Below are 14,142 nucleotides of genomic sequence, written 5' to 3'. Positions count from 1 at the left end.
TTAAGATTAAAGTGTGGATATATTCACTAACTACAAGTATAACAGTATATCCAAGCCAAGAGTCCTGTTTCCATATTCTGTCATAAGCAGTTAACTATCGGTTGACCCATAGATTACAATGCCTAAATGGGGGATATTCCAAACATTTTGTAGTATGAAAAACTGAGGTAGGATTATAGTTCCTTTTCTAAATATTATATTTAAAATTATTTAAACAATTTTAATGTTTTTAAACATCATCATGAATCCTGTTGCAGAATAACTAGCTGATGTACATGTGCATCAGTACTTATATCATTGTATCCTGTAAAGGTATAGGTATGAATTTAGGATAGCTTCATTATTTGCCTGCAGTGAAGTCGCAGTGTATATTTTAGGCTTCCCAGAAGAAATTCTGAGAAAAACCCCTCATGCCTTTATTTGTCTGAAGAATTTAAGGAATAATGACTTAAGAATACTTTTTAAAGTTCTATAAATGCTTTATAGTCAGTCTGTCCCTGTTATTTCATCTGTTCTGCCAGCTGCTTTTGTAATGAAGAAACTAAATTGTACAAAGATAAGAATCCTGAGAAGCCTTAAAATAAATGAAAATATTTTTATGGTCATTTAAATATCATAAATGTTAAAGTTTATCTTAAGATCTCTATAGACTATTGCTACTAGCAATGGGGATAGCATTAGAAAACTGAGAAACTGTTTTCTCCAAATCCATTTTAGTTCTTAGAGCACTAGAAATTAGATCTTTAGGAGGAAAAAAAAAAAAAGTTCAGGTGTAGAGGAATTATATATTTCCCCAAACTTTTTGATACAAATTAAAATACAGATTTTACTTAAGGTAGTGCAATATCTTCATTCCTTCTCCTTTAACATAAAATTTCAGCTGTAGCCTGAGGTTTTATCAGCAAGCTGTTTTAAAATGCACATCTAATATAAGCAAACAAACATTGTGTCTGAGTCAATTATTCTATACAGGTGCTAAAACGTGATAATTAACTACCTGTATGAGTCAGGGAAATAATAAATAAACTTCCTGCTTCCTTGTTTTCTTATAAATCTATCCTGTGTCATATATCTAAATCCATGCTATTTTAAATAATACAAAGGGGGAAAATAAACTAATGCTTCTAAGCTTTTGACACACTTGCATTGTCAAGGCTATCATTTTAATTGCTTGCTGCAGCAATCCTGAATAGATTTCTCACACCGACATGCTCTAAAAAAGTTGTCTGAAACCTAAATTGCTGCTTTGTCATATTCTGAATTTGCTTGACACTCAGTGTAACCAGTTTAGGTTTAATTTGTATTTCTTACCATGTTTTCACACCAGCGTGGCAGGTGCAGAACTCTGCAGTTGGTGTGGGTGCTCACCAAATTACAAAGGCGCGTGCTAAGAAAGCGGTTCTCCTGGCAGGCTGTGGATATACACAGGCACAGGAGGATAGTGCAGGTGTTCCAGTGTTGGACTAGAACAGTCTATTCTGGTCCAATAGCTGGAGTAAATTTCTCAGCGTTTATAAAACTTTTTACAGAGGAAAGGAACTACAGATCATGGGGTCTCCACTCTCTTAATCCAGAGTTCTTGTTTTCCCATTTCCTTTTTATAAAGAGGAATAGATAAAAATTAGAGAAGACAGGTATTAAGATCCTTGGCATTGCTGCCGTGTGTATACAAGTTCCACTTCTTTGTCCTTTTAGTTTCCAGTGATAAATGCATTTCTGACTCTATAGACGAGCAAGATCTCTTGATACCATCAGTTACGTTCATCAACAAAACCCACTAATACTTCAATTAAAATGGCACTTATTCTAGTGAATTCCCCATGATACTTGATACCATTTCACTTGTCCCCCTGTGGTCTGGGACCATTCGACTTCTGGATCGTTGCTGTAGCACAATAGAGAAAATGAAGAAATGAAAGGGAGGCAGGAAGAACTGGAGGCAGCTGGGTCTTTGATAATGACACAATGGAGTACCCCCTAAAAATCATCAAACTGCTGAGGTGCGAGTGTAATATGATAATCTTCTCTGTCTTCTCACCTTTTTTAAGGAACTTGGGACAAAGAAACAGGAAAGGAGGGGAAAGAAGGGAGGAAAAAGGCTTCTGTCAGAAATGTAAAAGATCGGGGTTGTAAGGTGGTAAGGAGAGAGAAGATGTGGTGATGGAATAAATGAGAGAAGGAAGACAAGGAATAGAGAAATAAAGAATGGACAGAGGAAGGGCGAGTAAATACACGTGTTTAACTATATATAAGTGATATTTTCTATAGTGCTATTTTCCGGTTTCCTGGCAGATGTCCTACCATTGCTGATTTTAGGAGAAAGAACTGGGAAGACTGTTTTAAGAACTCATTTCATTAGCTTTGCTGTCCACTGTGGACTCTGTAGTTAAATGTGGGATTGGCTGAATGACCACCTATACTGTTATTAGTCATAACAGAAAGAAAAGTCATTATTTTGTACTCCTGAGAGTTTGTTTAACTTCTTTTTCTTCCCATGAATAATTCTATGGACAAATTCAGCCACAAAATCCTGTTACATAAAACTGACTTTCAAAGAGATTCAGGAAAGGGATTTCATGTTTGCAATATTATATACAGTATGCTGTCAGTTATGTGGCTGAACCTTCACTCTCCTGTTTTCTCCTACTTGTTTTCTCAAAATACATATTAGAACTTGGAAGGGAATAGGCTGTATCTTCCCATTTTCTAGCACCAGTGCTAACTGATATATGAGATTTTGTACAAATACCCAACATGATTATATTTCATAAGCATCTATCTCTGCCTTTTCCTGCTTTTTCCCTTTCGTTTGTTTTACTCTCTGAACTGTATTATTAGTTTTATTTATCTGAGCTGTGATATTACTGTGATAGTACCATTTTTGTCCGTCCATTTTTTTCCAGTCTCTAATGCAAATACAGTTGAAGGGGGGAAAAAGTACTCTTACGCTGATTCTCCTGCGATGCAGTTCAGTAGCGTGATCCTCTGACATCAGCAGTATTGTTATTCTAATTGGTTTCATACAGCTTGCTGAACTGTGATGACAACCTTAGTGTTCTGTAACATCTAGGCAATACCTTGTTGCAAAACGGGCTGTTCCACAGGATTTTTTCCCCTCCCAAATGAATCATAGAAATTAGAGATAGAAAAGATCAAATCAGAAGTGATAATATAATTCCCTTCTGTAAAAGTGGATAAGTTACTCAGGCAAATCTATTTGGTCTCTGAAATATTGTCATCATGGTAGAAGGGGCTGATGTTCAGAGGGAATGTATGTCCTGACCTTGAAAACACACCAGCCCAGTGAACTGTAGAAAGAACAGTTGAGGCAGATACCAGACCCAAAACTAGGGTCACAGAACTCGAGACATCCACCACTACATCTGCCTGCTCTGGTTTCTAACTTCCACCTGCAAGACAGCAGGGTTTGTTGATTCACTTCAATGTCATTACAAACCTTCTTGATATTTTATGTTATGACTTAATTCACCCTTGGCTGGGTGGACAAAAAGAAACTAAGTTAAGAATGATTTAAACAGAGTTCCACATGACCGGATTAGTTGTCATGGCTTCACATTTTGGTGAAAAACCTCCATAGAACTGAAAAAACACATATTTAAAAACTGAATGGGGCACAGAACTACAGCAATATTCATTCTGAGTATCAGGAAATACGTATATGGGACTTCAAACTTTTGTCAAACAGCAATTAAAATGTTTATTTTATCAACATCTGCAGATTTGTCAATGAAGCATTTAAAAAACTGAATTGTTCAGTTTCAGGACTACTTATTTAACAAGAGTCACTTTCATCTATTATTTCTATATTATAAAACTACAAAACTGTATGACAGTGCCAGTTTAATACAATCTTGTTACCAAAATAAATACATATTATCTAGATATTACTCTGATAAAATTTTAGAGGTTTCCATAAAAGAACAGAAGTCTTGTTCAATTTGCTGCTCCTTCTAAAGCAAAATATCTTGGACATGAACCTACTATGTAGAGTCTCAAAGCAAAATATTTCATGGCACTGCATAATGTAACAGAAAGAGTGTGTCTTGAGGTTCACTGGTGGCTCTGACTGCTATTATTTAAAGTCCTTTTTAAAACTGCACTTCTTAAAAATCCTTAAAAAAGACCCAAACCCATGCCACTTCTAGATTTTTAACTTTAGATCCACAAAAGGTCTTTAGTCAAATCCTGCTTACTCCTGCATCAGGTGCCTTGATGTACAATGGTAGTCTAGGCCTTTTCTTCACTGCTGTTTTTCCCGGGTGCTTTACATTTCATGTCATACAAATTCATCCAGTGGATAGCACTGCCCTTCTTGGCGTACCTAGAAATACCTCAGTCTTGCCAGTATTGAGATATTCAATATCCCATGCACTACTAAATCTACTGCCTAGTACAAACTAAGTACTCCTATCATGTGAGAGGTCCAATACAAGAGACATTTCAAAGCAGCCCTGACATGTCATACAAAACTGCCAGGGGCAAGGTACATCCCCACGCCTGTAGCACTCATCCAGCATATGGATTCGATTCCTTTCTTTGCCTGACAGTAAAACTCACATCACTTTCCTCTCATGACTGAACCACCAAGAATAGCGCTGCCAAATATTTTTAGACTTTAAGGAGAGCAGTAGCTGTCTCGCTCGCATGTGTGCCATGGGACTGCAGAAAAAGATGATAGGTGCTAAAGTAACAGCAAACTGTATGCCATTTGGCATATCTGCAAAACTACTTAATCACATCTAAATACCATTTGGCTACAGTCAACTTGGACCTGACACCAAAATCCTCCATTGCTTTATTCTGAGTATTATATAATTCCTCACTGCCATTTTCTGCCAATTACTCTTTCATGCATCTAATTTTCTTGGCCAGAAGATGGCATAGGCATTTCAAATTAAATTGTTGCTGCAGCTTCACTGGAAGTTTCTGTATGATAATTAGTATAATCTAAATACAGTATAACATTTTCTTTTCAGGTTGCATCAGTATGATCTTTCATTTATGCTGTGCTGATTAAGTCATTTTTTCCTCAACTTGCAGCACACTGGAATAAAGTATTACAGTATGGATTATTCTGATAACATGGTCTTTAACAAATCTCTTCTTCCATATCTCTCCAATATACTGTTATGTAGTTCTCCAGCTGTCCAGACCCGTAAGATTCAGCACCCTGAATTTCTATCAACTGCAGTTAAAAGTTGAGGTTACTTAGGTCATTGCAGTATCTGAACTTGTCTGTGACACTCAGAATCTCTACATTAGTAAGATTATAAATGAGTTCAAACTGTAAATATTTAATACTCTCTCCTCAGTGCTAACAAGCTACCTGCCTGACATCATTACAGCTGTAGGCAATTACTGTGTCTGTAATTACACAGCTGGTTTCATTACTGTCCCAACTAGATGACAGAGGGTCTGAAAATCTCTTCTATTATGTTACAGAAGTAGACATTTGAATGAGGCTTTAAGAAAATTGCTAAATAATACAAGGAGGGGGGGGGGGTTCAGCTTAAAAGGGAAGAGAAAGGTTTTCCTACATTTCCTTAAAGCTAAAAGGTTTATCGTGGGCTTTAAGCCATCCAAATTTCCCTGCATCACCACCTGCAGCATCAGGGTTAATTTGCTAATGTGAAGCAAAACCCACAGGCCCATCACGCTATTCAAATTTAATGTGCACGTGGACTTTTTGATTCAGGCCAGGTTTATAAATAGTGCCTTTAGTTTAAAAATAGACTTTTCAGATCTAGGGGAGTTGATATTATGATCTGTAAAGTGAATGAAGCTCCCAGGAGTAACTGGAGCTTATGCAATATTTATTCCTACATTTTTGCTCAGCTGCTTTCTGCTATTTTGATGCTGAGCTGCAAGGACTGTTAGTTTCTTAAGCCTTTCAGATCTTTCTGCAATGAAGCTGGGACTGTATGCATGCTTGCTTGTCTAGGTAACCTTACTTGGCTTTGGGATTTTGCCTAAAAAACAGTGGTCGTTGACCCTACTTACAGGTATTTTCATTTAATAATTTTTATTGCACAGGACCTTTGTGGAATCCCAAACTGTGCTGCCAGGTACAGCAATTTTCCAATATTAAATTGATCCCAGAAAGATTATGGACAGGTCTTTTTCTTGAAATGTTATGACTGGTTAAGATCCCATGGAGAAGGGTTACTGAGCCTGTAGAGCTAAGCTTTGTCTCCAGATATATGAACAAGGTTATTTTATTAAATTTGCATTAGGCACTCACAAAAACAGCTTTCACTCCTTGATTTTGTAGTTTTTTGTGATGTTTTACAAGTGAAATACTGGTGCTAATGCAACAACATTCAGTGCAAAAATGTTCATGGAATATGAAACAAATCTGGTGTTAATATTTGTCATTGAGACACCATTTTGTGCATGGAAACAGCCATGAGAGAAGCAGAGGTCTAACAAAATGCCTTTCTAAGGAAGTTCAGCTCTTAGTGGCAAAATGAAGCATATCGTATTGAATATTATGCTTAGCATTCTAATTTTGTTTGCTTTATAAACTAGCCCATTGCCTTATTTCATGTGATGTCTTGTATTCTAGAATCAGAGACTTATTCACTCCTACCATTCAGCTGTGAAGGGGAGTTACTAGTTTTCTAAACCAGGTGTTTTGCCAGCTATCTATCAATGCTGCCACTTTTGCTAGATGTAAATGTGTCAGTATGACGCTGTGCTCAGTTATAACTATGAGGTACTACATTTAAATTTCCTACTGCTGCAGGTATTCAGCGGTGTGCACCTAGTCTTAGTCTTGTTTTCAGCCAGCAGCATAAAACCGCAGATTAACATTCTGAGCAAGGGCTGGATTAATGAGAAACATTTCAAAATGCCAAAAAAAAAAAATCTGTAACCTATCCTTGAAGAAAATCAGTAGAAGTATTAGAGTGATCAAAAATAAGTGCTTTAAAATGTAAATAAAAATTTTGGTGCCATTAAATATATAAAAACTGTGGACATAAGCATCTTGGCAATATGGGTTTTGAATACATCACAACTTCTAGAAAATGTGATCTAAATTTATAGTAAAGCATCCTGTTAATTAAGCCTAGTTATGAAACAATCAGAAATTACTGTTAGCATATCTGACAGGTAATAAAAAACCAGTAGATAAGAATGGCATGGACCTGGAAGTGAGAAATTAAGTTTGATCTTGTAACTGGTCCAACCCTGTAAATGTTTACACTATCCTCTTTCCTTAAAAATATACTTAAGTAAACGTTAGAGGTCTGAGTTGATGGCCACTGAAACAACAGCTTCATATGTGAGTTCAATGATAGCTGCATGTACTGTTTAGACTTACCTAAAAGCAAAAGCATCTCCAGTTAGCATAAAAGCTTTAAATCCCTCTTAGCTAAATTTGGTGCAACCTGAAGCGCTAATGCATAAACAGGAAACGTAATGTTATATACTTTAAAATCTAGCAACATGATGAAAACACGATGGTGTCTGGAAAGCATTTGTTGTAAGAAGCCAATACATTATCTACACAGGAAATAATTTGAAATAGGTGCATAAAAATAGTAACATAGCAACCAGTATTAAAAGCTGCAGAAATATCTTGGAATAGAAGGAGGAAAAATAGTAGCCTTACCAATGTTGCCAGCAAAATTACATCTCTAAAATTCATTCAGATTTCCTTAGTACCAAAAAGTTAGCTGGAGTCCCTAATACTTTAAAACACTGTTATTTTGTTCCATAGATAAGCTGTTTCCCTTTTTTACAATATATTTTTTTGCCCAGGCTAAAAGTTTTACAAGAGTTAAAATACTTCAAAGTCTCAGCACTTGAGGAGAGAGCTCTGTAGACCACATCTCTCTCAGTTCTCCTAAAATTGCAGAAAGAATTAGTCCTTTTTGATCTGCTGGCGAAGTGCTCAGCCCTCCAGTCAAAGTCTATGGGAAGCATTCAGCACCACTTAGACTAAGTAACTGTAATTTTTTTCCATTGATATTCTGCACTCATTTAAGTTGCTAGAAATTTCTGGAAACTTTCTAATTCCCAATAATTTCAGGACATACTTAGCACTAAATCTAGGGAATGACAACCCACATGGTAATTTGTATGTTATGCAGATACAAGTTGCTACTGATACATCTATATCATGTAGTTCTTAGATACTCTATATATTCATTTTGACATCATGACAATTAATCCCATGCGCATTGTTTTTTTATAATCTGTCAGGGTCACAGATTTTACACTCAGTTTATGTTGTATTTTGTTCTTGGAAAATTCAAATTTTCTAGGAGAGCACTTGTTTGTTTTCTGTTGCTTTGACGCAGTTTTTTATTCAGCAGGTAGGTCTGAGGTTGCTATGTGTTTGCTGAGTAGAAAGGTATCTTTTTCCATAAGGGTGGTGAAAATATTTAATGGAACATTGCTTTAGACAGCATCTAAAAGCATAGCCTGCTAAAGCTGGTTACCTTAAGAAAGAAGATTATCTTTCTTCCCACATACCTCCGTAGCACAACATCTGCTTAAATTTATTAAAGCTTATTTGACTTATGTCAAAGTCAAGAAATTCAACCTCTACCTTCTTGGTTCAGCCAACTGGTATTAATGCACAGTAATGCATTCTTTCGTTACATAAATCACATTTTTTCACAGCAATGTGATCTCACTCTCTAAAGAGAATGAATACTTTTTGTTCAAGGAAGAGTTATAAGATTTTGATTTTGTGGCTTTTTTAAAGGGTTCGATATGGAGCTTCAGTCTTTGTTTACAGCATTCTCTTCAAACCCAACTCTGAAGATAAAAATTAATTTTTTCCTGTATCTTTTTTTAAGGTACGCACCTCTATAATACCAAATGTTCCACAAACATAAGAGTTTAATTTCACAATATACCATTAAATATATGGGAATTTCATAAAATAGTAATAATTTCCTCTAATGGTGGGTGCCTAAATCTAAGGTCATATTTTTAAATTTTATATTATATAACATATGAAAGCTCAACATCATTTCAGATCCGCCTTCAGAGTCTGAAACAATGAACCTCAAAATATACAACAAACATACTAATCCCAAATACATTTTTACTTGGATTTTCTATTCTATCTTAATGGCAAAGTTTCTGTCCTCACAAGGAAACTGTATCTGAACTCAAGTTTGAAGATAACCCTTCCTGAAAGGCAGGTTAACAGTCCTCTCTGCAAGCAGGTAGCTGGTTTCCAGGCAGTTTCTAGCCCAATGCTTTGGTCATCCAGCTGACATGCTAACTGTGAGCTGCCAGTCTAGGACTTGGTTTCCAAGCTCATGATTTTTTTAAAAAGACAAGCTCCCACCCAGGATATCCTGCTAGCCTCCAATTTCCTTACGAAACAGCTTGTAGTTCCAAGACTTTCAGTTTGTCACTCTATAGCAGCCTACTGAGAAGATAAGCTGGGACAACCATGGTGCATCAGTTTATGGAAGCCCGAAATTTGGCTGATTCAGAGATAGAGCTCCTACTCTTCCCAGACTCAGTTGTCTCCAAAGCACAACGCTGCTAAAACTATTCAGAGAAAATATACCACCTGTCTTCTTTCAACAAAGGGAACACCCATCCACACTTTTAACTTTGTTCTTATAGCTGAATCTTTTGGCTCAAGTGGGTAAATAATGGTAATATTAGCAATATTAATGGACAGCACCAGAAGTTTCAGTGGGTGGCAGAGAGGGAAGCTTGGGATGGGCAGTCTCCAGCTAAGCAGAAAATTTATAACCAAATATAAATAGGATTATTTTAAGTATTATGTTTAAATAAGTGTCCTGATTCTTTGTCCCATCTGGAGTTTATATGGTGCCGTTTCATCAAGCCTGCAATATTCTGGGCAGGGGAAAAAGAAATCTGCCAACAGCAACTTTTCATTCACTTTCCACTTCTTGAGTGATAAAATAAACACAGAAGCCTGAGTTTCATATAGTCTCTTTATCCATTCTTGTGTAGCTTGCCACTATGTCAAGGGTAAATTCTGAAAGCAATGTTTTTTTTTTCCCTGGTCTTCTTTTGCTTAAAGGAGCTCTGCTATTTGTGCTGAAATGATCTGGAATTCTGCCAAAGCCTTCAGGATAAGCATATTTCCGTCTGGCAGTGAATTCCCAGGCAAAAGAAGAAAACACTACAGACACTATCAAGTGAAAGTTATTTATAAATCCAGATACAAAATCTATGAAAACTAATGTAGCAATCTTTTAACTGAGGCCATTTCTCCCAGCTGCTATTAGTATAAATATCAAATGTGGTACTTTGTGCATGTATCAAAATTTAAACAAAAGAGAATAAGTAGCATCCTGAGCCAGATAATTTCTGTGTTTTTTCTGTAGACGTTTGCAGATTTAATATTTTTACCTGGCCATTTAAAGCATAAGATTAATGAGAGAATATGCAATTTAACATGTTTGAGATAATATATTAATAAAATATTTTTGAGAATTATAACAGCTAAAATACCCTATTGGTTCATAAATACTTTTTCTTTTAACCTATTTTTATCTATTTGTATTTTATCTGCTCAAAATAAATGCATAAAACAGTCCACCAAACCCACTTTGGATTAATAATGAAATTCTACGTCATCTAAAACTAGCAGTATATTTTCTTATAGGTTGCAATAGAAACTCCTATTTCAACTTCAGTGTCTAATCTCAGAATTCCAAAATATAATCTCAAACACACACACACCTATGTATACATGCATACACGTGCATTCAGAAACCTACACACATGTATATATACACATTTATAGCTTTCTGTAGATATGGACGTGAATAACTAGACCAATACATGTAGTAGTTATTTTTAAAAAATTAATAAAAGCTATATCAATGTATCTTGTGACCTTCTTCTTAGAAACTGGAATGGTTGAGAGGCATTCAGATGAGTTATCATTTAAGCAACTAAAGAAAGAATATATAATTATGCTCAAAAAATTAATTCAAAACATCTAGTTATGATGGGTTCCATTGTCTTTGAAGAACAGAGAGGGGTTCTATCAAGAATTAACACAGTCTAAAATAATCTCCCTTTATTTTAATTAAAAGATGAACCAAGAGAGTAGATCATTGCTTAATTTTCCAGTTTGGAGGCAGAAAAGAATTTGGCATCAATAGTGACTGGGAACTGTCTAGGTCACTGCCCGGCATCACGTCTTTTACTGAAGAGTATGTCTCTCATACTTAGGAAAGACAGCTAAGCCTGTGTTCAGCTAGACTCTGAGAAGTTTAGTTAAGTTCTTGTCGTGGTTTAACCCCAGCCAGCAACTAAGCTAAGTAGCATGCAGCAGCCCACTCACTTCCCCCCCAACCCAGTGGGAGAGAATCAGAAAAAAAGTAAAACTTGTGGGTTGAGATAAGAATGGTTTAATAGAACAGAAAGGAAGAAACTAATAATGATAATAACAATAATAAAATGATAATGATAATAATAAAGGAATTGGAATATACAAAACAAGTGATGCACAATGTGATTGCTCACCACCCACCAACTGACACCCAGTTAGTCCCTGAGCAGCGATCCCTCCCAGCCCCACTCCCCCCAGTTTATATACTGGGCATGACATCTCATGGTATGGAATACCCCTTTGGCCACTTTGGGTCAGCTGTCCTGGCTGTGTCCCCTCCCAACTTCTCCTGCCCCTCCAGCCTTCTTGCTGGCTGAGCATGAGAAGCTGAAAAATCCTTGACTTTAGACTAAACACTACTTAGCAACAACTGAAAACATCAGTGTGTTATCAACATTCTTCTCATACTGAACCCAAAGGGTAACACCATACAAGCTACTAGAAAGAAAATTAACTCTGTCCCAGCCAACACCAGGACAGTGCTAGCCAGTAGATTCAAAAGGGTCACTTTAAAAGTCATGTTACAGTCATGAAAGCTGGAAGTAGACATGGGGGAAAAAAAAAAAAGATTTTCATTTCAGGAATGGAAAATTTCACGGGTAATGTAAGGAGAAGAAATTAAATGAAATATGGAAGGTAAATGTGAGTTCTGATATGTATTAGTAATCGTATTATTTCTGCTGATTTTTCAAGAGACCATCTATTTAAAACCAAAGCGAAGTTTAAAGTTATGAATTCTGAGTCTGTGTGATTGGAAGAATCCAAATAAATGAGATGATAAAAATATTAGGTCATGGTAATTAAACTCAAAGACAGTTTTCTTTTAAAAGGTGCATCTTTAAGTTAAGCTGCTTCCTTTTTAGATTAAAAATGAGTGTCTTATTTCTGATATACGACAATGGAGTTTGATCTAGAAAGTAGAAACTAATTACATTTAAAGTGTTCCACTAAGGCTGCTCATTAATTTATTGAGAGCAGAAGTGACAGAAAAGAGCAAAAGAAAAACTAATACTTGCCTTTTTATATTTATTTTACAGGAAATGTGTTTGTTGTAAGCCTGGCAGTTGCAGACTTGGTTGTAGCAATCTACCCATATCCACTGGTCCTCACATCTGTATTTCACAACGGATGGAACCTGGGATACCTTCACTGCCAGATTAGTGGCTTCTTGATGGGCCTGAGTGTCATTGGATCTATCTTCAATATTACAGGCATCGCTATCAATCGGTACTGCTATATCTGTCACAGTCTCAAATATGACAAGCTGTACAGCGACAAGAATTCATTGTGCTATGTTGTTCTTATTTGGGTCCTAACATTTGTTGCTATTGTGCCCAACCTGTTTGTGGGTTCACTGCAATATGACCCCAGGATTTACTCATGTACATTTGCACAATCTGTGAGCTCAGCGTATACAATAGCAGTTGTGTTTTTCCATTTCCTGCTTCCCATAGCCATAGTTACTTTCTGTTACTTGAGAATATGGATCCTCGTTATTCAGGTAAGGCGAAGGGTTAAACCAGATAACAACCCCAGGCTAAAACCACATGACTTCAGAAACTTTGTAACCATGTTTGTGGTATTTGTGCTGTTTGCAGTCTGCTGGGCTCCTTTGAACTTTATAGGCCTTGCTGTGGCTGTCAACCCAAAAACTGTAATCCCTAGGATTCCAGAGTGGTTGTTTGTATCCAGTTATTACATGGCATATTTCAACAGCTGCCTTAATGCTATCATATATGGACTCCTGAACCAGAACTTCAGAAGAGAATACAAGAGAATTATTGTCACTTTTTGTACAGCAAAAGTTTTTTTCCAGGATAGTTCTAACGATGTGGGAGACAGGATGAAAAGTAAACCTTCTCCGTTAATTACAAACAACAATCAAGTGAAAGTGGACTCTGTCTGAAAATGGGAACCTTATTGTCGCTTAACAGCATCCACATAAAGTATCTGTTTTATTAGACCTACTGTTAAATATTAAGGTGAAATATCTCTTCTACACTGAAAGCATTTGATCAAATTCCTTGCATGGTATTTGGGAACTGAAGTTACAGAGCCTTGACATACAGATCCTATCATACAAGGGTATAGCTGTCTTATAGCAACACAGTGAGGGAATTACAAAATTATGCATGGATACTTTTTTTTTTTTTTCCGTTAAATGGAGATAAACAACTAGAAGGAGGTTGAAATGAAAGTATCCACATTGCCTGTCTCAATAAAAGAAATCAAAAAACTATTCCTACCAATTTCTGCCTGCTTCTTCTGGCCAGGTTATGCTCCTGATTCTCAAACCTCTGAGAACTTCTTTTAAAAGATTAAATCAGACCTTTATGCAAGATATTAGGAAATGTGAGGTGAGAAATCAAAGTAATTGAAAATTCATTAGGGTTGCTTTGCTCCTAACATGGACACGATTATTCATATTTTGGAGATTAAACCTTGCCAGCCCTCCTAGGAATGGCATTCTCAAATGAGTTCTCAATTTTAAAATAGCTTTTAGGAGGAGAAATATACGTGACTGATTATCTTCAAAGGTACAAGGGCAGGAGGATAAGCAGCAAGGAAAGAAAAGAGCCATGATTCATCAGCTCAAGCCATTTGGGCATGAAAATGTGTAGGAGGGTTGGGAAGAGAAATATAAACCATCATTCTTTCTGATGAGACAGTAATTCACAAAATCACGAAGTGCCCCAGAGGAGTTTCTGGGGAAACACCTCCTAGAAACACAATCGAGGAACGACCGTTATTTCTCACTTGTAGTTCTAAACTTC

General features: G+C 36.4%; 1 protein-coding gene across 1 annotated transcript in view; it reads left to right on the top strand.

Annotated features, from left to right (window-relative positions):
* Window positions 1-13,479, top strand: part of LOC126037351 (melatonin receptor type 1A) — a 52,247-nt gene extending 38,768 nt beyond the window's left edge. Inside the window, exon 2 of the mRNA XM_049797658.1 lies at window positions 12,406-13,479. Within this exon, the coding sequence (XP_049653615.1) occupies window positions 12,540-13,274 (735 nt within the window). The 5' untranslated portion in view covers window positions 12,406-12,539 and the 3' untranslated portion in view covers window positions 13,275-13,479. The remainder of the gene's footprint in view (window positions 1-12,405) is intronic.
* Window positions 13,480-14,142: the final 663 nt, after the last annotated feature.

This window comes from Accipiter gentilis, chromosome 3, assembly GCF_929443795.1.
Source record: "Accipiter gentilis chromosome 3, bAccGen1.1, whole genome shotgun sequence".
NCBI lineage: Eukaryota > Metazoa > Chordata > Aves > Accipitriformes > Accipitridae > Astur > Astur gentilis.
Note: the sequence above shows the minus strand (reverse complement) of the source record. Positions and strands in the feature narration are given on the sequence as shown.